The sequence below is a fragment of the Protopterus annectens genome, chromosome 2.part2 (assembly GCF_019279795.1).
Source record: "Protopterus annectens isolate FY-2018-M chromosome 2.part2, PAN1.0, whole genome shotgun sequence".
NCBI classification, from domain to species: Eukaryota; Metazoa; Chordata; order Ceratodontiformes; family Protopteridae; genus Protopterus; species Protopterus annectens.
Window position 1 is genome coordinate 363,794,930 of NC_056730.1, and position 25,507 is coordinate 363,820,436.

At 41.6% G+C, this 25,507-nt stretch overlaps 1 protein-coding gene across 1 annotated transcript in view; it reads right to left on the bottom strand.

Moving 5' to 3' along the window:
• SMAP1 (small ArfGAP 1) overlaps positions 1–25,507 on the bottom strand; it is a 3,101,511-nt gene that overhangs the window by 1,187,788 nt on the left and 1,888,216 nt on the right. The window contains exon 7 of the mRNA XM_044063898.1: positions 11,184–11,268. Coding sequence (XP_043919833.1) covers positions 11,184–11,268 — 85 coding nt within the window. The remainder of the gene's footprint in view (positions 1–11,183; positions 11,269–25,507) is intronic.

Consider the following 25,507-nt stretch of genomic DNA (forward strand, 5'->3'; position numbering starts at 1 on the left):
CAGAGAGGCAGCTCCGTCTCAGCACACAAGCAACACTAGATGTCTGCTCAGTAGAGTTACAAGCCAGCCCAGCCTGGAATCATACTGAGTAGCTGAGGGGAAATGGCATGTGGACGCATGCTTCCCCTCGTGAAATAACAATTGTGGAGACAGAGGAGCTGCCAGGGGAGCATAGTGCTCAACCTCTTAGTATAAAAAATCTGGACAAAGCCCCCAAAATAACAAAATTTAAATATTGTTCTTATAACCTTAGAAAGTTGCTAGACTACAGGTTCTTGTTTTACCATGCATTTTCTGGATGAAATGAAGTCTGAAATTCAAATACCTGTCATTATTTAGTGAATCCAGTCCTCACTGATTTGCCACAAAAATCCAAAAAACTACAAATATTATGAGGAACAGACCAAAAATATGAGGCAAAAATCTGGACAGTTGAGAGGTATGGGGGGGTGCTCACAGAGGGACAGGATAGGCCACCAAAGACCAGCAAGATGGCTCACTCCCTACATCCTCCCTACTCTCACCAGGGAAGAGAAAGCTGATGGGGATTCCTGTGTAGGAACGAATAGGCCAGCTGGGTGAATGTAGAGGGACCATTAGCAAGGTTGGTAGGGAGGGCAGGCAAAAACATCAAATAAAATAAGTTTTAGATCAAGTCAATGCCAAGGGACAGAAGGATCCAAGAATCTTTCAGGTTTTTGTCAGCTTAACTCATCAAGATTCATCTCATCAATACTCGGCTCCTCTGCTTCACTGTAGTGCAATCTTGTAGGTAGTTTACAGAAGATGGGGGAACGGAAGTAAGCCTGCTAAACACATGGGGATTGGGGAAGCAAAGTCCCTTAAAAAACATGGACATTTACTGCTACTCATCCTGCTTACTCCTAACTCAGTGAGATATGTTACAATGGCTCATAATAATTCTGCAGGAAATATGTAACCAGCTGCAAAAGTCATTTGACAGATCACTTACTACAGTATGTATCTCACATAACCGTGACATTTATTTTCATTTACTCATTTTCTTTTGGTTAGTGGGCTTTTTAAAGCTTAAGTATGAACACCAAATCCAGGAGGTCCACAAAAAGTACAGTTGTGTACACTTACCATACATGTAGATGTTCGAGTGTATTCACTGTTGCAGTCATCACACTTGGGTTATCTGCCTGAAGGTAGCCCTCAGTCGGCCCGAATACCAGAGTCTTGGGATTTCTGCGTCAGATGCTGCTGCTTCTTCCATGATGTCAGGTTGTCAGGGGCATAAAACAGGCAGCTGATGCCACTACATCATTTTTTTTTGCCCCAGATGTCAGGAGCCCCCCAAATAGGAAGCTAGTATATGGTGTGTAACACCAACAGTTAAAAAATAAATACCCCTGCCATAAAAAATGGCCATCAAGAGGATAGGTAGAAAGGATAGAGAAAATCAGGGGTCTGGAGGAAGGTAAACCAGGACTGCAACAGTGAATACACTCGAACATCTACATTTATGGTAAATGTACACAACTGCACTATGTTATTTGTGTTTCACTGTTGCAGTCATCACACTTGGGTTGATTCCCAAAGCTGAGGAAGGGTGGAGGCATTCAAGAGGAGTTAGGCTGGCTAGCAGGCCTTGTAAGACTGCTGTAGCAAATCCAGCTCTGAATTTAGAAAAAATAGGTAAGTGGTAATGCTTGCAGCTTCCAGAATGTCCCTGGTAGGGACTCCCCTGAAAAATGCTGTAGAGGTGGAAGTAGCCCTAGTAGAATGTGTTCTGATCCCCTGTGGGGTAGGTTTTCCATGGTGCTTGTAGCAGAAATGGATGCAGTGTACTATCCATTTGGAAATGGTTTGCTTTGAAAGGGCCTTGCCCTCTGCCCCTGTAGCAAAGCTGACTTGCAGTTGGTCAGATTTTCTGAAAGGTTTAGTCCTGTCAAGGTAGAAAGTGAGCTGTCTGTGCACGTCCAAGGAGTGCAGGATCCTTTCCCCTTTATTTTGAGGATTAGGAAAGAAGGTTGGCAAATGGATGGTTTGGTTTAGAGCCACACTGGAAACCACCTTAGGCATAAAAGATGGGTTAGTCCTGAGGAAAACCATGTCAGCATGGAAAACAATTAGGGTTCCACAGCCATTAGTGCTTGTAACTCAGTCACTCTTCTAGCTGAAGTTATGGCTAAAAGCACAGCTGTTTTCCAAAAAAGGTCTTTTAACTCTGCTGAAGCCACAGGTTCAAAAGGGGGTAGTGTGAGCTTTTCCAGTATAAAGTTAAGGTCCCAGGCAGAGATGGGTGCTCTCCTAAGGGGCTTAAGTCATTAGCCCCTCTCAGAAACTGCTTGAGGGTGAGAGAATAGAGGTGGTTCAGTATTATAATGAGCTGAGATGGCAGAGCCATGAATCCTAATGGAGGAGAAGGATAGGCCTCTGTGGAGTAGCTCTGGTAGGTAATCAAGGATTTGAGGTAAAGAGAGCACAGCTAAGTCCTGTCCTTGAGACTGACTCCAAGAGCAATATCATTTCCACTTATCAGCATAGGATTTTCTAGAACTAGGCCTTCTGGCCTCAAGAATGACGCCCAGCACCTGCTTGCTGAGGATTGCTGGTGGAGTATTCAGGGGATAAGCCAGGCTGCAAGGTTTACGGTTTGCAGCTGTGGATGCAAAATCTGTCCCTCCTGCTGAGACAGCAGGGAAGGTATTTGATGAAGGTGCCAGGGTGGCACTGTTGTCAGACTGTGTAAGAGTGGGTACCAGTACTGGCGTGGCCAATTTGGGGCAATAAGAATTGTCCTTGGGTTGTCCTGTCTGATCTTGAGTAGTACCTTTGAAAGGAGGGGCAGAGGGGGAAAGGCATAAATTGAGAGGTTTTCCCATTTGAAGGATAAAGCATCCACCTTCCAGGCCCTGCTGTGAGGGTTACTGGTGCAGAATTTGCTCAACTGGTGGTTCTCGGGGGAGGCAAAGAAGTCCACCTCCGGTGTTCCCCACCTCTGGATTAGAAGGCTGAAGGTGATGGACTCCAATTTCCACTCGTGTGGGTCCAGGAGATTTCTGCATAAGTCATCTGCCAGTGAATTCTGTTTGCATGGCAGGAACTGAGCTTGCAGATGCACTTGGTTGCTCAAGGCAGTGTTCCACAGGGCCATGGCTAACCTGCAAAGTGGGTTAGAATGGGCCCCCTCCTGCTTGTTTATCTGACATGGCTTAGTGACAAAGAACTTTGGCTATGGTGTGCAGGGAACTGGGTTTGAGCCTAGCAGAGGCTGTTTATTTAGGGGAGGTTGGCCTAATGGTTAAGGTGTTTGCCTTACAAACACAAGGTGCAAGGTTTGAGTCTCACAAGGGATAACTGGCTAGGCTTAAAATGGCTCGCAAGGGCAGTTAGCTTAGTACTAATCTACAAAAAGCAAAGACAGTGTGTTCAATGGTTTGGTTCAAAGTATCTCCCTTGTACATGTGGAATGGATGGTTCATTAAAGGTTTTTAATCCCTTTGAGAAGTTTATATGAAGGGCAGAACTTTTAAGATACTTGGATGCAAACAGATATGACAATTCATTACCATCTGTTTGCTTGCTATCCAGTCAAGTTTGTTATTTTAATTTTCGCACTTTTGATTGGATGTGAGTGTAGCTTGATTTGCATATTATGGAATTGTATCAGAAAAGGCGGGAAACGGAAGCGTTTGGCTCTGTATATGCAAATAAGGTGAAACAGTGCTTTAATGGATTGGTTGAAAGTTATTTTCTTGTGTATGTGGATTGGATGGCTATTTGGAGTCAAACCCTTTAAACTGAATGTTAGTCCCATTTTCATTACGATCTGAAGAAGATTTTTATCGAAAGCGCTTATCGTATGGACATTAAGTGACTTTTATCTGGCCTTGTTATTTTTGTTTTTTTGTTTGTTTGCTTTTATTAAACGGAGATTGAGATTTTGGAATACCATTTATTTGTGGATCCTATTTTCATTGAATTCAAGGACGCCAGCTTAGGTGAACCCACTGTCTTTGCTTTTTGTCTTTCTTCTTTTCAAGGCAGTTCACCACAGCGTTGGGGGATTTTTTTTTACTGAATCTATGAAACTATGAACCTATGTACCACATAACTGCGGTGTTGTCTGTTTTTATCAGCAGCTGTCCAGGAAGGGATTAGGTATTTGAAGGCTGTCAGAGCATACTGTACAGCTAAAATCTCTTTTTGATTGATGTGCAGGAGAATTTGTCCTGGGTTCCACTTTCCCTGAATGCATTTGCCTGCCATGTGAGCCCCCCATGCATAGTTTGATGCGTCCTTAGTCAGGAATTGGACGGCGAGGGGTTGAGTGAAAGACAGTCCCCTGTTGTGGTTGCAAGCTTCTGCCCACCAGAGGAAGTATGCCCTTAGATAAGGAATGATCAGAATGACTGTTTCCAGGTCCTGAGAATGTTGGCACCAAAGACTTTTTAAGTACCATTGAAGTTTCCTCGTATGCAGTCTTGCATATGGAATTAGCAGAATGCATGAGGCCATGAACCCTATGGCTTGCAGTATTTTCCTTACAGATAGCTGGGTTTTGGCTGTGTTCTGTTTTTCTGGAGTGAGAAAAGCCATCTGGGAAGTTGTGTTCAAGCTTGCTCCCAGGAATACAATTTTTTGACTGGGCATCAGTTGTGATTTCTTTTGGTTGATGGTGTACCCCAACAAAGATAGGAGTCTTTTTACAAATGCCAGGTGTTGAAGTAGTAATTCCTGACTGTCCACCTGAATCAGGCAGTCATCCAAGTATGGGAAAAATGGGATATTTCTCTGCCTGCAGTATGCAACGGCTGGAGCCAGGCACTTTGTTAACACTCTGGTCACAGTAGATATGCCAAAGGAAAGTGCAGATAACTGGTAGTGCATAGAGTCTGCCCTGAAGTGGAGATATTTCCTGCAAGACTCCCTTATGGGGATGTGCGGATAGGCTTCTTTTAAGTGTAGGGTGACTAGCCAGGCATCCTTGGCTAGTATAGGGGGAAGCTATTGCAGGGTTAGCATTCTGAGTTTTGGGACCAGCAGAAAAGTATTGAGAATTGATAGATCCAGGATTGGACACTAAGAGCCCTCTTTTCTGGGCACCAGGAACAGTCTGGAGTAGAAACCCTGTCCCCTTTGTTCTACTGGAACAGGTTGAATGGCCCTGATACTGAGCAGGGAATGTACTTGCTTTTGAGCCTCTGCCCACTGGTTTGGAGGAAGGTCTAGAAACTCGCTTGGGGTTGGCAGGGAATGGAAGTAGAATCTGTATCCCTGGGATACAATGTTTAGAACCAATCAGTCCTGAGTAATGGACTTCCAGTTTTTGGCATGAAGGGCAAGTTTTTCTCTTAGGGGCGCAAGTAGATGTATAACAAAAGAAGGAAGCTACTGCACGACAGAGCAAAATCCCATAAAGGGAAGACATCTCTGATCAACATTAGCAGAAAACTACATTCTCTCATAAAAACATCCAAGGCCAACTTTGAGAGAAAAATCGCTAAGGACACTAAAGACAACCACAAAGCCTTCTTCAACTATGTTAGAAACCTGGGCGGAAACCCTCAGATATGCTCAGAGTTAGTTCACAACAACAAAAAATACACTGAACCCACAGATATTGCCAACATTCTGGCTGACAGGTTCAGTGCAAATTTCTCCCCTCCCTCACCCCCAAAAGAAGAAATACTTATCCCAGCTGAATGTAATCTCCCTGTCATCTCAGATGTCCAAGTGAGTACCGCCCTCAACAAAGCTAAAAACACAGCATCAATAGGACCTGACGGTATCCCGGGTTGTGTGCTACATGAACTCCAAGAGGAGCTAAACCCGCACATAAAAATGCTATTTAACCTTAGCCTTACTACAGGACATGTACCTGAACACTGGCGTACAGCAACAGTGGTCCCACTCCACAAAGGGGGTACCTCTACAGACCCTGGGAACTACCACCCCATAAGCTTAACCAGCTGGTCTGCAAAGCTATGGAAAGAATCATTATGGAACTCATAAACAGAGACATAGGGGACCTACAGACACTTGACCCCACCCAGTTCGGCTTTGTAAAGGGCAGATCTTGCCTTTTGAACCTGGTTGACTTTTTCGAAACAGTCACTAGAGCCACTGATGAGGGCAAAGCAGTCCATACAGCCTACCTGGACTTGGCTAAGGCCTTCGACACAATACCCCACTCAGGCATCATAGATAAGCTCAACAGCTTAAACGTAAACCCTTATGTCACTAGATGAGTTGCAAACTGGCTAAAGGACAGAACCCATAAAGTTAAAATCGCTGGAGCAATGTCAGACTCAAAGCCAGTCACAAGTGGTGTCCCACAGGAATCTGTCCTGGGACCCCTCTTATTCGGCATTTATTTCTCAGATGTTAAAGCAAACATGGGAGGGTTGTGGCTGACAAAGTTCGCAGATGACTGCAGACTAGGCGCCATAGTCGATACACCAGCGGACACATACATCCTACAAAAAGGCCTTACAGAAACGGACAACTGGTGCCGGAGTCATGGCCTTAAACTAAATGCCAAAAAATGTATAGTCATCCCCTTTGGGAAAAACAAAGTACCCACAAATTATCACATAGACAGCAACCCACTGAGTACGGAAAAAGTAATCAGAGACCTAGGGACCCAAGTCGACAGCGACCTCTCATTTGACACCCACGTTGCCAAAGTGGTTAGAAAAACATTCTACCTTGCACACCTTATCATGAGGGGATTCACATCCAGATCCAAGGATGTCATTGTACCCCTATACTCCTCCCTCATCAGACCCATGGTTGAGTACAATGCCCCATTTGGTATGTACCTCACCCGGCATTTGCAACAGCTGGAGAGACCACAAAAGTACCTCACCAAGAGGATCAAGGGTCTACAACATATGTCTTATTCTGCCAGACTAAAGAAACTCCAGCTCTATTCAGTAGCATACCGCCTGCTCAGAAGTGATCTCTGCCTGACGTACAAGGCCATGTCCAATCAGGAACTGATGGACATGCTCCACCTCAAAAAATCCAAATCCATCAGGACCACGAGAGCTAAAGACTTAAACCTCGGCACAAGTATGAATAGGACATGCTGGAGGATAGATTCATAACCCAGAGGCTTCCCATGCTTTGGAACAAGATCCCAGTTCATGTTAGGCAGAGCCCCTCACTGACTCTCTTCAAGAGAAATCTTGATGAGTGGATGGGAGATCGTAAGTTTACCCCAGGGGTCACATCTGTGTCACTACTAGACAGGGGTACAGTAAACTAATTCTGTTATATAAGGGGACCTTCATTGTGTCACTACTAGACAGAGGCACAGTATTCTAAATCTATTCTGTGCATTTTTGTACCATTTCATGGGGTGGCAAAAGCCACATCACTATGGCTAGGCTTACAAATGCCCCAGGGCAGATAGCCTAGTACTAAACTATGAAACTATGGGCAGAGCTGGGAAGGATAATTGACAAGTCATTGTGAACTTTTACTATAAGGGGGTGGCTTGCCACTCCCTGTTTTTGAGGTGGGAGCACTCCATTGTTTAGAACTTTGCATACCCTGAGACTGTAGTCTTGGTGGTCTGATTCCCCTGAGTTTGGACAGAGAAGGGCTGAAAGGGGCTGGAAAGGACCAATTTTTTGTAGGCCAATGCCTACTGAATCTAGGTGGCTGCACTTGTAAGAATTATTTAACAGTTTGCATAGATTTAGCTTTTTCTTCCATCTTTTTAAGAACCTCTTCTGCTTTGCTGCCAAACAGATGGTCCTGATTAAAAGGAGCGTCTAGTAATTTTGATTTGATATGGTCTGGCAAGGTTTGTGCCTTCAGCCAAACATGTTTTCTCAGCACAGATCCAGTGACTGCAGCCCTGCAAGATGCTTCTAGGGCATCAAAGCCACACTGCAAAGTATGCTTACTAACTTGGTTTGCACAATCTGGAAGTAACACCATTTTTCTTTAATATGTTCCATAATATGTTGCTGGTACTTCAACATATGAAGCTGGCAATTCAATGCCCTGATGGCCAGAGTTGCAGAGGTATATACCTTCTTACCCCATTTGGCTAAAGCTCTGGAATCCCTGTCTGAAGGAGTAGGGTTTTTGGCTGTAGTAGCCTAATAGCTTTAGGCCCCTGGGAAATGGTCTCTGGATCCACAGTAGGATTCTTAAAGAGAAATTTGTGAGAATCAGGTACTCTGTAGTACCTGTCAGGTTTTCTAGAGGCCGATGGTAAAGTGCTTGGAGTAAGACTGGATTCCATGATGAAGACATCATCTACAACATCCAGGACAGGGGGTATAGCTAGGGGCCTGTGCTGAGGCATTTCTAAAAATTCTCTGAGTCTCTTTTTGGACTGAGGATAATCCTGGCATTCCCAGCGGAAATGCTCTCTTAAAGTATGCAATGTTTCAACAAAAGAAAAATCCTCTGGGGGGGGGGGGGAGAGGGAATGGATTCCTCTGCATCTGAATCCTCAAAAGTAGATAAGGGTATGTCCTAGTAATCAGAACGGTCAGAGTCATCGGACTCATGGTCTGTAGAATCAGAAAGAGATTCAATTCTTGGTGACTAGCTTAACGGAAGTATCGGTGGCAGTTTTTGACCTATGCGGTCTGTCTCTGTCTTTGTCTTTGCTCTTTTTCGGAAGATCAGTAGTCGGATGGCTTACCGAAGCCATTTCGGAATACGGAGAACGAGAGAGAAAGAATTTAGCTACAAAAATAGCCTGACGACGAATGGTTCGGGCATTAAACAAGGCACAAAACCGACATTGAGGGACATCGTGGTCTGGGCCTAAACAGGTGACACAGTAAGAATGAAAATCTCTGAGATATTTGCTTTCCACAGGCAAAACAATTAACTTTTTCTGACATTGGTTAGAGCAAGAAAAAAGAACTCCCAATAGGGTACTTAGCTTTACAGACTTCAGGTTTGAAACTCGAAAAATTAAAATTTCAGATAGCGGCCGACTGGCACTTGTGAACTGCTTCTGCTTCGGGCTCCTTTTCAGCAAGAAGGACTGATGTAATGGCATCGGCTGCCTGTTTTATACCCCTAACGACCTGATGTCATGGAAGAAGCAACAGCATCTGACGCATAAATCCCAAGACTCTGGTATTCGGGCCAACTGAGGGCTACCTGCAGGCAGATAACCCAAGTGTGAGGACTGCAACAGTGAAACACGAAGAACATCCACAGCATCCATGTAGTAGAGTCACCATCCAAAGGGCTAAGGATGATACAAGGGGACATACATAAATGCTACGTTTGGGAGACAAAGTACTATAGTCATATATACTGGTCATAAACCCTCACGCCATTTTCGTACCTCAGCACTAAAATTCACCTTGTAAAAGCTGGTGTCTGCTTGATCTAGCCCAAAACATTTAGGATGTAATATTGATACAACATACAACTGACTTACTTGGTTCAATGACAGTATTCTTTGGCTATGTGGTGTAACTACATATCTAAGACACCTTGAAAATGTGACCTTTCTTAAGTTTACTTCTCATTCTGCAAACAACTTGTTAATAGCTTTGATTTCATAAGTAAACAATGTCAGTGACTGTTATTTCTCTGGGAGTGTCATCTGCGCTCATTCACATGTGATCTTTCTTTCAGCCACCACAGACTCACTACATTACTCTCCTATTTGTGTTACAAGCTCTGCAAGCTGCCATACTATTTCAGTGTCTTCACAAGTTATTTATTTTTATGTCAGTGTCACCTAGTATTCTATATTATTACATTTGTTAATGTATGTCTTTTTAACAGTTTCACTAGTCTAAAAATATTTAGCCTGCACCATTTGGTTATCAGGTCCTCTGATTCCCATCTTTTAGTTAGAGCAAAGTGATTTTTCTATCACTTCTCCTCATTTCCAAAGAACATTTGTTACAACTATGTAACCCCAGTTCTGGGACACAGAAGGAAATGAGCCCCAACTCACTGTGTACACGCACACATATATGTACATGTACACACACACATATACACATGCAGGCATACTTCCAACAGTGACATTTGAAAGAAAAAGTGACAACAGCTGTACATCTATTAATATGCAAGGTATGCCAACAATGCTTACAAATCTGCAAAATGATAATGATAAAACTAATAAATACTGTCATGGTATGCAATGCAAGCTTTGCAATCAAAAATACATAGTTACAATATTCAAAAATATGCATAATCATACTCCTAGTCTCTAGCCTTACATTCTATTTTTGTTTCAGATTTAAAACACTTTATTTCTGTCCTGCTTTCCCATCCAAATTCATATGAGGATATCTCTAAGAATTTTACCTCGAGCAAAAATATTTGCATGACTCTCAGTCATCACACACATTATTCCGTGGAGATTCGCTACAGAAGCTGCTGGAAATCTCAAACACAGTTTTTTAATTTCACTGCATTATAACGATGTGTCAGGTATGAACTTCAGCTGACACATATAAGACTGGGGAAATACTGTGGTCTCAAAGCCCCCCAATAATGTTACACCTAATAAAACTTCTCTCTAAGCAGATGCTCTGTCTACGATGCTATGGCCTCTGAGGGACAGCAAATTTAAGAAGCTGACAGAATTGCGGATAAAAATGAGACAGCCACTTTCTCAAGTCAAAAACTGTTTTCTTACAAGACAAACAACGTATTGTCACCTGTCAACCCAAAGAACAAAGGGTATGTTGTAGTAAAATGAACAATTCACACTGTCATTAGAGACCACAGGGGACCTGAGATGCAAAAAAAAAAAAAAAATGAAAAATAAGGAAGTCTGTCAAATACAAGTAACTGCTTCAGCCAGCTCAAACTGCCCAATTCTCTTGAAGTATTATAAAGCTGTAATACTTTTATAACTGGAACAAAGCAGCTATGTCTTCATTCTGTCTTTTCCCTGCATTAAAAAAAACAGTTTTTATGTAGTTAAGGTAGAACTGTCACAGCCTCTAAAGTTTCTGAAGATGACTGATAGCTGTGCAGTCCCTAAGGAGCTCATTACTTCTGCTTTGTTAAAAAGTTCGCTGTCACTATGGCCGTCATTTCAAACACCAGGACAGGGCATCTCACTCGGTTCTTAGTGCGCTGTCACACATGCTGTTTGTCGAGTTCGACTAATCAGTGTTAGTGCCACTATGAATAAGGTGACTGCTTTAATTTTAGCACACTTCTTTCTTACTGCATTACAATTAATTACTATTACTTACCCAGTCCTAGCAGATCGACTGTGGGCTCCGCTGCCTTTCTTGGACTTGCTTTTTGTTCTGACTGCTGTTCTTCTTTCTTCTGGGGCTTTAAGACAAAATATTTAGACATGTTATTTATCATGCAGGATTACTGGATATTTTGCTTAAATCTACAGAATAGTGAAAAAAATGACAGTTTCCGTTGTTAGGCAAATGTATTACGCTGAGAATAAACAGGTAAGAAAGGCCAGATTTTATAACACTTCCAACATTTGCTGTAGAACACATTTTTACTATTTCACAAGTGATACAAAAAGTACATGGTCTGAGTAATACTATAACAAGAGACTTTCAACTGCAAAGCCTTTATTACAGATTCAGAAGGATCTATGGTTTAGTCAGCACTGTTGGGCTAACACAATGCCCATAATTCCAAGGTGGTCTGAAAGTCAAGTGGGAGATGGGCTTTGAAATACTACCTGGCAATATACTGTTTACTAACAGTAAAAGACAAAAAACACTCTAACTGCTTTTGTTATTTTTCATAAATGATCAGAAGGAAAAAGAGCAATTTAGGATTCTATTTTACCATTTATGCAATATAAAAGAATATAAGTACTTATTCAAAAATAGAAATGGTGTTTATGCTGAACACTAACATATACGTAAGAGTTCAGACACAGACTGTTATAAGGGCCTGAGGATCTAAATCAACTCAAGTAAATTATGTACAACAATAACAAAACTAAAAACTGCTCAACATATAAATGATGAGGCTAATTGGAAATAAGTGGTTTAAATGTTAAGACAAAATGCTCAGCCGACTATTTACAAGACTGAGTACACACAAGGAAATGAGGAGACTTATCCTGAGACAATGACTTTAAACTCATACATCTATTTTTTTTTTTTTTTGTGTGTTCTCTCATACCTCATCTTACTACTGTGGGTCCCAGAGGCCCCACGTCCACAGTGGGTCTACCATCCTTCTACCACATGGACTGCTCCGATATTGCTGAATCTAATTGTGGTTCCTAAGGGAATCCTGGGGCTCGGCCCTCTGTACTTCTATTATGGGGTGGGCGTCTTCTTCCCCTTTTTGGACCAATTGTCCCCTTAGGGAGTATCATCAAAGAGCATCCCTGAAACTCCATCAGTTGCCTGAAGTACAAATCAAACCTGGATCACATAGACCGCAAGGCTTTATCCCTCTGTGCCACCACAGCAGCTTTCACACACCTACTGTTATGATGAATACGCACACAAATGTACTACAAACATTGTCCCTGCCACTTTCTTAGTATGCAATGGCTCTATGGAAAAGTACCAAACAGTATTTATAGAGTCCAGCTCCAGGATGGCAGGTCACAAACAGCGTGCCAAATGCAAATGGCAAAAAAAATGGCTACTATGCTCCTGGATTACACATCCAACTTTTAATGCTTCACAGATGTTTGGACAGAGACCGTCACAGATTCACATTAAACAAAAGGCAGAAATTCCTTTGAAAAGGGTCTTAATTATAGCTACTGTTCTGGTAAAGTGAACCCTGATCTCCTAGACAAAAATGGCAACACAATTAGCAGCATCAATGAAGAGAGTCTGGTTTGCCACAAGCCAACCACATTTTCCCTTCAATAAAAGCGCAGATAACTGATCAGGCCACTTGAAAGCACAATGCATACATATTACATGAAGAATTCTTTCAACCATAGATTTCTGCTTAGGAAAGAGACAAGCAACCGAAATAAAGATTAAAAGTCAACATCAGAGATTTGATTATCCAGTAAAGGGGTATATATTTTTTTAAGTTGCCCTTTTCTAGTGAAGACTGAGTAAGGCTCAATATACAGGTGTACCTGTATCATTGAAACCTCTCTGGCTAAGGTGACTGCATCAAAAAACAAAGTCTTCTAGGACATTAATGGGAATATGTCGTAGTCTTATATTTACAAGGAGCCAGCAACAGCTTCGCAGTAAAAAAAAAATTCAGCTGCTATTCTGCTGTGACAGAATGTCTAGGAGACTGTAGGAGGGCAGTTGCTATCATGAACTGTTTTCACTGTTCCTGGAAAACCACTGTGGGAAAAGGCAGGCCAGTAAAAACTTCAAATGTACACCTTAATGCACCTGTGTTAAGCAAGTTTGCAAGGTACTGCTGGAGAAACATACATGTCAAGGGGTTAGTGTCATTCTTTAAACACACAAAGGAAAACCACTTCCATTTCTCTAGGTATGCCTTTCTAGTGCTGAGGTTCTTTAAGGATGTCAGTAACCAATAACTTTGGAAAGAAGAGGTGGCTATTATGAAAAAAAAATGAGATAATCCAAATTATAATGTAAAGATCATTCAGGTTGAAATATATTGTTTTGTCATCTTGGACATAAAGAAAGGTCAAGTACTGGCACACCTACATTAGCAGAGTCAGTGTCACTTGCTGCAGAAGGGTGGCTTATTGCTGTCTTGGCCACCTTGAAGTCACCAGGATGATGGTTGCTTTTTCTCTTTTTATTCTTAGCAGCCTGAGTTTGTGTGGGTTTTCTCCAGGTGATCCAGTTTCCTCCCACCTTCCAAAGACATGCCGTAGGTGGACTAGACACTCTAAATTAGCCATAGTTGTGAGTGTGTGGTGTGTCCAACCCCATGTGTATACATGGGAGGATGGGTGGGCGCCGGGCTAGCCACCCAACCCTGTAAAAAAATATAACCATTATGGAAATAACTAGTACTTGGGAGAGCTCATTGCTCAATGTGCTGATTAGCACAAGAAAGAATGAATGGATGGATGGATGGATGTATGGAAGGATGAATGGATTCTTAGATATTTTTGAATGAGAGGAGATGGGAGAAATGAGTACAGAAGAACCACAAATAAAATGACTGAGAAAGTAGTGGCAGGAAAAACCTGTGCATGAGAGATCATAAAACAAATGTTGTGCACTTGGGAGTTCAGATGGAACACAGACAAGTCTCACTGCTCTGTAGTCAGGGAAGCCACTTCTTGTTAAGAATTCATTCATCACATAAGACAATCTTTATGCCCATAGCACATGACAGGCTGTCCCCTGCAAAAAGAATAGAGAATGAATATTCACTTTCTTTTGCACAGCAAGTTTTCAAAACAGTAATGTCTGTATGCAAAGGGGATAATGCTGAGTGTCCCCTTGTTTCTTGGTGTACCATATCATTGAGATATCATCTGTTATTACCAATAGCACCCCTCACTTGAAATATGCCAGAAAGCTTATGGAGCACATAGACAGCACCTCTTCTGAATGACGTTTTAGGACTTTTTGAGCAAGTGATCACAGCCTCCCCTCTTTACAGTTTTGACAAAAGATCTACCCAGACATAGTCATAAGCATTTGCTGTCACTTTCTGTGATAGCTACGTGGTACAAGTAGTAAAGCCCAGACAAAGGCAGTCTGACAGTCACTATAGGAATTCCTTCCTCAATAAGTGATCAGTGGAAGGATCTCTTTTGTGGTTGTGTATTATTAACCCAATAAGTTGCTAAAATACCAGTGAACATTTCTTACATATAGTCTTGGGTTAGGTATAACACATACCGAGCTGGCCATTATACCCAATCCTTGTTAGTGCACACCAGCTAATATGCTGTCCACTTTCAAGAATCAAAGGAAGCAATCCTTCTATGTACTCAGGCAATTACACCTTCCAACTGAAAGCCTATAGAACTACCACTAAGAAATGCTTCCCTTTCACAGGAGTCAGTTCAGACTTATCTCTATTTAAAGTGGTTCCCCAATGGATGAAACAAGACAGAACCTGTAACACGGAAATCTGAAGCACTGAGAAGTAGCTTGAATCTTGCAGTCCACAAGGTTAGGATAAAAGTAAGTAACTCAAATGCAAAGATAAGCAAAAAAAAGAGCTAATAATTTGGTGAAACTCTGGTTTTCCTTTAAAGAAATTCCTACATAAATAAGGAAAGGGAAAAGATGAAGCTGATTTTCTTCGTGTTTCACTGTTGCAGTCATTACATTTGGGTAATCTGCTGGCAGGTTGCCCTCAGTCGGCCTGATTAACAAAGTATTGGGTCCTGAGTCGGTTGTTGTCCCTTCTTCCATGACGTCAGGTCGTCAGGGGTATAAAACATGCAGCCAAAGCCATTTTCATCAGTCTTTCTTGCCGCGCGGTGCCCGAAGCAGAAGCAGTTCGCAAGTGCCGGTCAGCCGACTCCTGAAATTTTCATTTTCGAGTTTCAGAACCAAAGTCTTCAACCTAAAGCTAAGTACCCCGTTGGGGGAACTTTTTCTTGCTCCTTACCGATGTCAGTAAAAGTTAATAACTGCATTACTTGTGGGAAGCAAATACCTCATAAGGATTTTCATTTGTACTATGTTCCTTGCCTAGGCCCTGACCACAATGTGCCTTGCTGTCAGTTTTGTGATAAATTTAATCAATGCACTATTAAGCGTTGGTATATTTTTGCTTCTAAATATTTTGGCTCAAGATTTAACTATCCAGAAATGTCATCGGTTAGCAATCCGACTACCGGAATACCTAAAAAACGCAAAGAAAGAGACAGACCGCTGAGGTCCAAAACAGACGACAAAGCTTCTCCTAAGCCAGTCACTGGTTCACCGGTACTCAGTGAGGCGCTTTCGCAGCCCCTGATACCCGCTACTTTTGATTTGCAGGCCTCTGCTGAGACCCATTCGGAGTCCACTATGCCTCCAGACACTTTAAGTACTGAACTCCCGGATGTCTCTACCTTAGATGGGTCCGGAGCTGCTGAGAAGGCACCGGCTTCTGAGGGTGTTTTCAGGCCTAAAGATTTGTATATTAAACCAACGCCATCTTCAAAACTAAGGCCAAAAACTGATGCTTGGGTCACGTGTACAGGCCCCACTGCCTAAAAAACAAATGATCAAAATGGCTGAGGATTTAATTACCTTGATCAGGGGTACCCATCCCCCTTCTGCTCAGAGGCCTAGGCAAGGCACTGACTATGAATCTTCAGATTAGGTTTCTATTTCTTCTGATTCCTCTTCTGATCAGGAATTATCTTTTCCACCTTATGAGGACTCTGATGCAGAAGATTCCATCCCTTCTGCTTCTCCTCCTGAGGATTTTTCTTTTGGAGAAACTTTGCATATCTTAAGGGAACACTTTCACTGGGAGAGTCAGGATTTCTCAGAATCTAAAAAGAGGCTTAGGGATTTCCTTCTTCTTCCTCAGCATAGTCCTTTGGCTATACCTCCTGTTCTAGACATTGTTGATTATGTTTTCTCAGAATCCAGCATGGCTCCTGATTCCCTGCCTCCGGCTCCTAGTAAGCCATACAGATATTACAGGGTTCCTGACTCCCACAAATTCCTCTTTAAAAACCCTTCTGCTGACCCTGAAACCATTTCTCAGGGTCCCAAGGGCGTTAAGACTTCTACTGCTAAACATCCTACCCCTTCTGATAGAGATTCCAGGGCGCTGGATAGATGGGGTACGAAGGTTTACACGTCTGCAACCTTGGCAATCAGTGCTTTACACTGTCAATTTCATATGCTTAAATATCAGCAGGATGTCATGGGCTTACTTAAACAGAAAATTATGTAGATTTCTGGCTGTGTGGAAAATAAAGAGCTGCAACATGTATTGCATTCAGCTGAACAAGTTGGAAAACATACTTTGCAATGTGGTTTTGATTCCTTGGAGGCCTCTTGCAGGGCCGCTATAACTGGATCTGTGATAAGAAGGCATGATTGGCTCAAGGAGCCAAATCTGTCTGATCATGTTAAACAAAATTGTTGGATGCTCCTTTACAACAGGACAGTCTATTTGGTAATAAGGCAGAAGAAGTTTTGAAAAAGATGGAAGATAAAGCTAAATCTATACAAACTGTAAAAGATTTCCTACAAGTGCAGCCACCCAGGTTCAGTAGGCATTGGCCTACTAAGAACTGGTCCTTTCCAGTACCCACCAGAGCTGCTCAGGTCAAACCCAGACATTCCAAAGGCTCCAGGTTTCAATCACAAGGAACTTATAGAACAAAGCAATGGGGTGCCCCCACCTCCAAATCTGGAAGTAACAAGGCACCTTCCCACGGTAAGTAGTCTCAATGACTTTCCACTGCAATCACCAAGCACTTATCTTTTGGCTGCCCCTTTGGGGGGCAAACTGGCACTTCATGCATGAAATTGGCAACTAATTACCCAGGACAAGTGGGTTTTAAATATAGTATCCCAGGGATACAGATTTCATTTCCACACGTTGCCAATCCCAAACGGATGGCCAGATCTACCTCCAAATCAGTGGGCAGAGGCCCAGAAACAAGTTATGTCCCTCATGAATATGGGGGCTATTCAACCAGTACCAGAAAAGGAAAAGGGACAAGGTTTTTATTCAAGACTTTTCCTGGTACCCAGAAAGGACAAATCATGGCGTCCAATTCTGGACTTATCCATTCTAAATACATTTCTGGACATTCCAAAATTCAAGATGCTGACTCTACAACAGTTACTGCCTATGCTAGGCAAGGATGCCCGGTTGGTAACTATAGACTTAAAAGAGGCTTACCTGCATATCCCAATCAGGGAATCTTGCAGAAGATACCTCCGCTTCAAAGCAGGCTATTTGCATTACCAGTTCTCTGCACTGCCCTTTGGCTTATCTACTGCGCCCAGGGTCTTCACAAAATGCCTGGCACCAGTAATTGCATTTTGCAGACAAAGAAATATTCAAATTTATCCATACCTGGACGATTGTCTAATTCAGGCAGAAAACAAGGACACTCTTCTAAAACATCTGGCATTTGTAAAAAGACTTCTAACTTGTCTAGAGTACACCATAAATGAAAAGAAATCACAACTGGTACCCTCTCAAATAATTACATTCCTGGGTGCAAGCTTGAATACAACTGCCCGGATGACTAGCCTTATGCCAGAAAAACGAATTCAATTGATGACTTACTTCAAACAGGTGGCCACAAAAGCCTAGCTTTCTGCAAGACAAATTCTGCAGGCCTTGGGGTTCATGGCCTCCTGCATCCTAATAATTCCATATGCAAAACTGCATATGAGGAAACTTTAATGGTACCTAAAAAGCTTATGGAGTCAACATTGTCACAGCCTGGAAACAATGATTCCTATCATTCCTTGCCTGCAGGTAGAGTTCCTATGGTGGGCAGAGGCCTGCCAACAAAACAAGAGACTGTCATTCATTCCACCCCCTGCCGCCCAAACCCTGACTACAGACACATCAGATTATGCTTGGGGGCACATCTGGCAGGGAGATGCATTCAGGGCCAATGGAGCCCAAATCAAATGCACCTACATTATCAACCAGAAATAAATGCTAGCTGTACAGAATGCTCTGACAGCCTTCAAGGACTATCTTCATCCAGGACAACTACTGATAAAGACAGACAATACCACAGTCATGTGGTACATAAACAAGCAGGGGGGGTACCCATTCCTACCCCCTTTGCAGACCAGCCATGGCACTGTGGAACACGACCTTGACTTACCAAATAGATCTACAAGCTCAATTCCTGCCAGGAAAGCAAAATACTCTGGCAGATGCACTAAGCAGAAATCTTATGACCCACATGAATTGAAACTGGATCCACACATCTTCAGCATGTTGACACGCAAATGGAGAGGCCCAGATATAGATCTTTTTGCCTCACCCCAAAACTATCAGTTGGACAAATTCTGCACAAGAATTCATCACAAAAAAGCTTGGAAAGTAGATGCTCTGTCCTTCAGCTGGAAAAACCTATCAGTCTATGCCTTTCCCCCTCTGCCTCTGCTCTCCAAGGTTTTACTAAAAGTCAGACAGGAAAAAACAAAAATGATACCGATTGCTCCAAACTGGCCTCGCCAACACTGGTACCTGCTCCTACGCAATATGTCGCACCTTCCTCCGTGGTACCTGCCTCTGACACCTTACCTACTATCTCAGCAGAATTATCAAATTCTGCACACTCCGCTCCAAACTCTGAATCTTGCAGCATGGCTAATCAACTAATTTCACCAGTTACATCTCTCAGCAAACCTGTGATGGATGTCATTTTGGAGGCTAGAAGGCCTAGTACTAGAAAAGTTTATGCGGACAAATAGAAAAGATACTGTGCCTGGAACCAAGCACAAGGAATAAGCACAGCAATGCCCAATATTCCTCAGATTCTGCAATATTTAACTGAGATGCTTCACAAGGGCCTATCTTTTTCTTCTATAAAAATCCATGCCTTTGCCATTTCAGCTCATTACAACACAGAGCCTCCCCTCTTTTCTCATCCTCTGCCAAAGCAGTACCTCAGAGAGCCCAAAAATTTAAGACCTCCCAGGAGAACACCAGCTCCTGCATGGGACCTCAATTTTGTTTTGGAAAAACTCACTCTACCTCCTTTTGAACCAGCTGCTACTGCAGATTTAAAATTTCTCTCCTGGAAAACAGCTTTCCTTTCAGCAGTCACTTCAGCTAGAAGGATTTCAGAATTACAGGCTCTTATGGCAGTGGAGCCTTTCATTATTTTTCATCCGGGCAGGGTGGCTTTCAGGACCAATCCATCTTTCATGCCTAAGGTGGTATCCAGTGTGGCTCTTAATCAGACCATTCATCTGCCAACTTTCTTTCCCAATCCACAGAACAAGGGTGAGCGGCTTCTGCATTCATTGGATGTACACAGACAACTTAGATTCTACTTAAGCAGGACAAAACCTCTAAGAAAATCTGAGCAACTACTGGTGGCATTTGCTGCAGGGGCAGAGGGAAAACCTATTTCAAAGCAGATTATTTCTAAATGGATAAGCCATTGTATTTGTTTCTGCTATGTGCACCATGGTAAACCTATCCCCAAGGGGATCAGATCTCATTCCACCAGGGCTGCATCTACTTCTGCAGCCTTTCTCAGAGGGGTTCCTACCAGAGACATTCTAGAAGCTGCTACCTGGAGCTCAATTCATACGTTCACCAAACATTACCATTTACCTCTCTTCTCTAAATCCAGAGCTGGCTTTGCCACTGCTGTCCTGCAAGGCCTTATAGCTGCTCCTAATTCTGTATAAATCCATCCTCCCAACCATAGCTTTGGGAATCTACCCAAATGTAATGACTGCAACAGTGAAACATGAAGAACATAGTACAGTTGTGTACACTTACCATAAATGTAGATGTTCAAGTGTATTCACTGTTGCAGTCCTGGTTACCCACCTTCCAGCCCCCTGTTTTTCTCTTACTATACCTCTTCTTTCTTTTACTATGCTTAAAAGCCTTTTTGGTGTATTTGCTTTTGCTTGGAGGTATATTTTTTGTGTTCTAAATTATATATATATATATATATATATATATATATATATATATATATATATATATTGCTCCCCATTTGGGGGGCACCTGACATCTGGGGCAAGAAAAACTGATGAAAATGGCGTCGGCTGCATGTTTTATACCCCTGACAACCTGACGTCATGGAAGAAGGGACAGCAACCGACGCAGGACCCAAGACTTTGTTAATCAGGCCGAATGAGGGCAACCTGCCAGCAGATAACCCAAATGTAATGACTGCAACAGTGAATACACTCGAACATCTACATTTATGGTAAGTGTACACAACTGTACTTTCTAAAATAAGAGCCAATATCCTGCCAAGGATAGGCTTCTTCACAAATTCTACTTAGTACTCAAAAGAAACCACCTCCATCTCCCTTACCTGCTTATCCTGCAACTTGGGGCACAGTAAGAAACATTTATAGATTCATAGGTACTTATTAGGCAACTGAGCCATGAGGATCTTTAGAAGCCTATCCGTACATTTCTATGAAGTTTTTAGCCCTTACATTTTAAGTATCAATAACAAGAGATGAGCTTTTCCTCTATCTATGAGGGACAAGGGTGCTAAACCAGGGGTGGATTTGCAGTGACACATCCATTTATCCAGATTACATGTGAGCAAAGTAAGACACATACTTTGCTTTATGTGGTGAGGAGAATTCCAATTTACTGATGCATGTCTTCCCCTTCAATATTTTCTATTTATGTTGCAAAACAGACAGAGATCTCTTGAGTAGATGTTTATGCCCCCCAATGGACTTGTAAATGTGCACCAAATCAGAAAGGATAGGGTAAACTGAGGGTCTGTGTGCAAAGCATACACAGTCCCACAGTAGCCTGTGTGACACCAAGACGAGGGACAAGAGTTTTGAAATATTTTGCATAATTTTTATGATTTAGGCCTTTTATTTTATTTTGCCTTGTTTACCAATTTTTCATAGTAAAAAAGCATTGTGGGTATTTGAGTTTTTGTGTGTGTGTCAAATAATTGGACAGATATGCACTGAAGGGGAAAGGCTCTCTTGAAGAATCTTGGTGACCTCTGGGGTGGTTATGATAGTACCAGGTTTACAGTCACCTGCAAACTTGGTCAGCCATAAACTCTTAACAGTAGTTTTGACCAGTAAATGCCAAAGAGGAGTGGCCCAAGTACAGAACACTGGAGTAGACCACTAGTGACAGGTCTTTTTGGAGGGGGTACAGCAGCCCACCCTAACTTTCTGGGTTCCATTTGTGATCCAATTTGCTATCCAATGAGTTACACAGAGATTAAAATTTAGCTGGGACAGTTTATCTATGATACCAGAGTATGGAATGGAGTCAAACTGCTTTTTTGAGTTCTAAATAATGCAGTGTGTACTGATTTGCTCTCATCCATTGCTTTAAAAAATCTCCTCAAATAAGTCAGCCAGGTAAAGTAAGTAAGACATGCCCTTAACAAATCTGAACTGGCTTGAGTTCTGAGTCTGTATATTATCTATGTCCTTATTTATTAATTCCATAAAGATCCTTTCCATAGCCTTACCAATGAGACTGGTCATTCCCTTGGGTGTACAATTTCCTGAATCAGCTGATGTTCCACCTTTGTGTAAGGGGATGACAGTTGCTGTCCTCCATTCATCTTGCACAAAGCCTGTACTGAGGCTGACACTGAATAGCCTCTGTAGGGTGTCTGACAGGTTCTACTCTACTTCAGGATGGCTAGTAAGAGCCCCGATACGTTATCAGGTTCATAGGTAGGTACTAGGCTATCTGCCCTAGGGCATTTATAAGCCTAGCCAGAATGTGTTAGTGTTTGCCTCCCTTTTAGACTAGATTCCTGAGCCTCTGTCCAGCAGGGCCATAGAAGTAATCCCAGGAGCAAATTTACGATTTCCCATCCACTCATCAAGATTTCTCTTGAAGTGGGTTAGTGAGGGGCTCTGCCTAAAATGGACTGGGATTTTATTCCAGAGCACGGGAAGCCTTTGGGATATGAATCTATCCCTCCAGCATGTCCTATTTATTGTTGTGCTAAGGTGCCACAGAAGCAGAGTTCTTAGCCTTGGATAGTCTCATGAGGACTTGTTTATGGTGTATTAGAGGGGGCTGAGATGTGAGTAAGAGGCAATGTAGGAGGTGAGGGCGTGAAGCTAGAGCTAAATTTATCCATTTGTAGACTGGCTATATCTCCTGGTTCCGAGTATGTGATAATATTTACTATTAGCTCTGCACAGCCCTGAAGCATTGTTTCTAAGGTTTCTAACATAGTCAAAAAAGGCTTTGTGGCTGTCCTCTGCCTGCGTGGCAATTTTTACCTCATAGCTGGCTTTGGTTGATTTGATCAGGATCCAGAGTTCATTGTTTAGTAACAGCTTTTTTTTTTTTTATTTATTTTTTCATTTAAGACACTGTTTAAAAACAGATAGTGCAAGGTCCCATATTTAAGTGAATTTGATGAAGCAATCTTTATTTATTTTGTTTTTATACCACACAGTATGCGCAAAGAAATTAAACATGATTTAAGAAATAATTTTTCTATCACCATTCTTTAAACGTTAGGTACAGTACACTTACAAATAGGTGCTTAATGTTCAGTGTTGTCTTTTCCTGATTAATAGCTATTAAGCAGACCAAATATGAATATATTTACCAAGGAAACAAACCCTACCACTGTGAGGAATGAAGTCTGGATAATGACAAACTGGACTTAGGAAACAGGATATTGAAGCTAAGAATGCAGAAGCCAATGTGTAAGTCACAACAAGGGCAGTAAAGATGCAGTGGACGGTAGTAACGCACCTACTAATTACTGAAAGCATTACTCTTTTCTCTCGTTACATCATAATTGGGATATGAGCTATTATGAGCTGCAGCACTCCATCCAGTGACGATGAAGAGTATGGTGACTTGGAATCTCTGGCTCACTGAATTACATTATTTTGTCATGCCAGTTAGATAAGAAATGGGAGGAAATATGACAACCACAGTGACCTGGAAGTTTTTTTTTTTTTTGAAAGGAGGGCTGGCAGTGGCTAAAATAATAGACAGTACTACCAAAGTAATATATATGAATCAGGAAGAATTTAAAGCAGCGGTTGTTGATAGGCAGGCCTGGAGAGTTAAAAGTTCCTGAGGTCATGAAAAGCTGGACTTGACTAAATGACTAAACAACAACAACAAAGAGGAGTGGCCATGGAGGATAAGGAAGGAATACAGCATATGTTGTCCGAGTAATCTTATAGGCATCAGAAAGAGGGCATTTAGTAGTGAGCTACAGAAAGCAGCATGGATACATGTGTAATACAAGAAGCATTACTTATTTAAATGTTGATTACAGAGAATTTGGTAAAGTAATTACTGTTGAGAATGATACATTTTCGAGAAGTAATTCAAATAAACACTGGAAAAGTAGCTTGTGGGCCAATAAGCTTTTTGGAATTCTTGTTAAAAAAATTAGAAAATGCAATACTAAACTTAAACAAATAAAACTGTTTTTTTTTTTTTTAAGTGGAAATGACACCAGAAATGTGTAAAGATCAGAAGGGCTGAAAAGGGTTACAGGATTGCAGAATCTACCAAAAAAAAGCATGTTGCAAGTGTAAAAATCCATGTGGAAATGTGGAATGTGACATACTTAACCATGTATGAGGAGCTGAATGACGAGGGTAATTTGAGCCATAAAAATTTAAGAATTTTAGTGAAATACATTGTTTAAAAGTGAGTGACTGAGTGAAAGACAGAACCTGAAGCTTAAGGATATTTCATGGTGTTTGTGCGCACGCGTGTCTGTCTGTTTTTTTAATCTGGAAATGTTTAAATAGGCAGTGTGTTCCAAGAGGACAAAATACTTATGAGTTGTTTTATTTATTTTTTTCCTTGGCAGTAGTGTTGATATTTCTTCATGGAGAAAGAAAATGGAAATATCTACTTATAGCGATGGAATTTATGGATACTTACTTGACAGGAGGAAATAGGGGTACAGTTAAACTGCAAAGTGTTTAAAAGGATGGCTCTGCAAATATTACAAATTATGCTTGCAGAAAACTTTCAGATACTAGAAAGTATGCTGGTAAAGTACTGGTTTTGAAAATTATTAATATATCTGTGCAGTGAAGAAGACCCTGTAGGAATGAACAATGCTGTAATAACTTTTCTCAGGGAGGTTGAGATATTATGCAAAAGTGTCACTTTATTCTGATTTTTTGGACTAGGTATGACTATGGCAGAGAAGGGAGTTAAAGTAGCAGAAAGATGGAAGACTTATGAAAGGCAAATACTGTGTTCAGGAATGATGACATGAAGATGATGTTATTCTTATAAAGCAGAAAAATGAAGGGTAGGGAACAGGTAACACTGGTTCTGGAGAAGCTTTGGGGTACTTCTTGTTAGAAATTAACTGAAAAATGAAGTCAAGTGTTGAGTTCTTTACAAATGCAGCATGCCATGCATGATATTAATTGTGTCTTGTAAAAGTGCACTGTAGACATTAGGTTTAAATTTGAGATTGATTTATTATATTTTGATAATGAGTAAGTGGAATGGTCAACAGACCCTTTTCAGCCATGATCTGGGTCCACTTGGCAGAAACGGCAGTGTAACAAAATACAATGTGACCATCCTCACACAACTATACTACATACATGCATACATACATACAAATATTTCAGGCACAGGCAATAATGCTCTCCTAGACTATCAATACATCAAAACAGTCATTCCCATAATAAGTGACAAAGTTGTTCTTGAAAATATCGAAACTAGTACTTGCTTTAACATAATTTTGTAGTCTATTTCATGCATCAGCTATTCTCTGAGAGAACTAATTGGTATATATCTTACTCCAATATAATCTTCTACGTAGGCTATCTGAAGATTCTTTACTACTTTTTGATAACCCAAACATTCCCAGAGGTAGCTGTCTCAAAATGCCCACTATACCTAAATGAGGTCTCCGCTTAAACATCTGTATGAGACACTGTACAAGTTCAGACATTTTAGTCTTCCATAACAACTTAAACATTCACATTCATGGATACCCTTGGTATATTTCCACTGTACTCTTTCAATT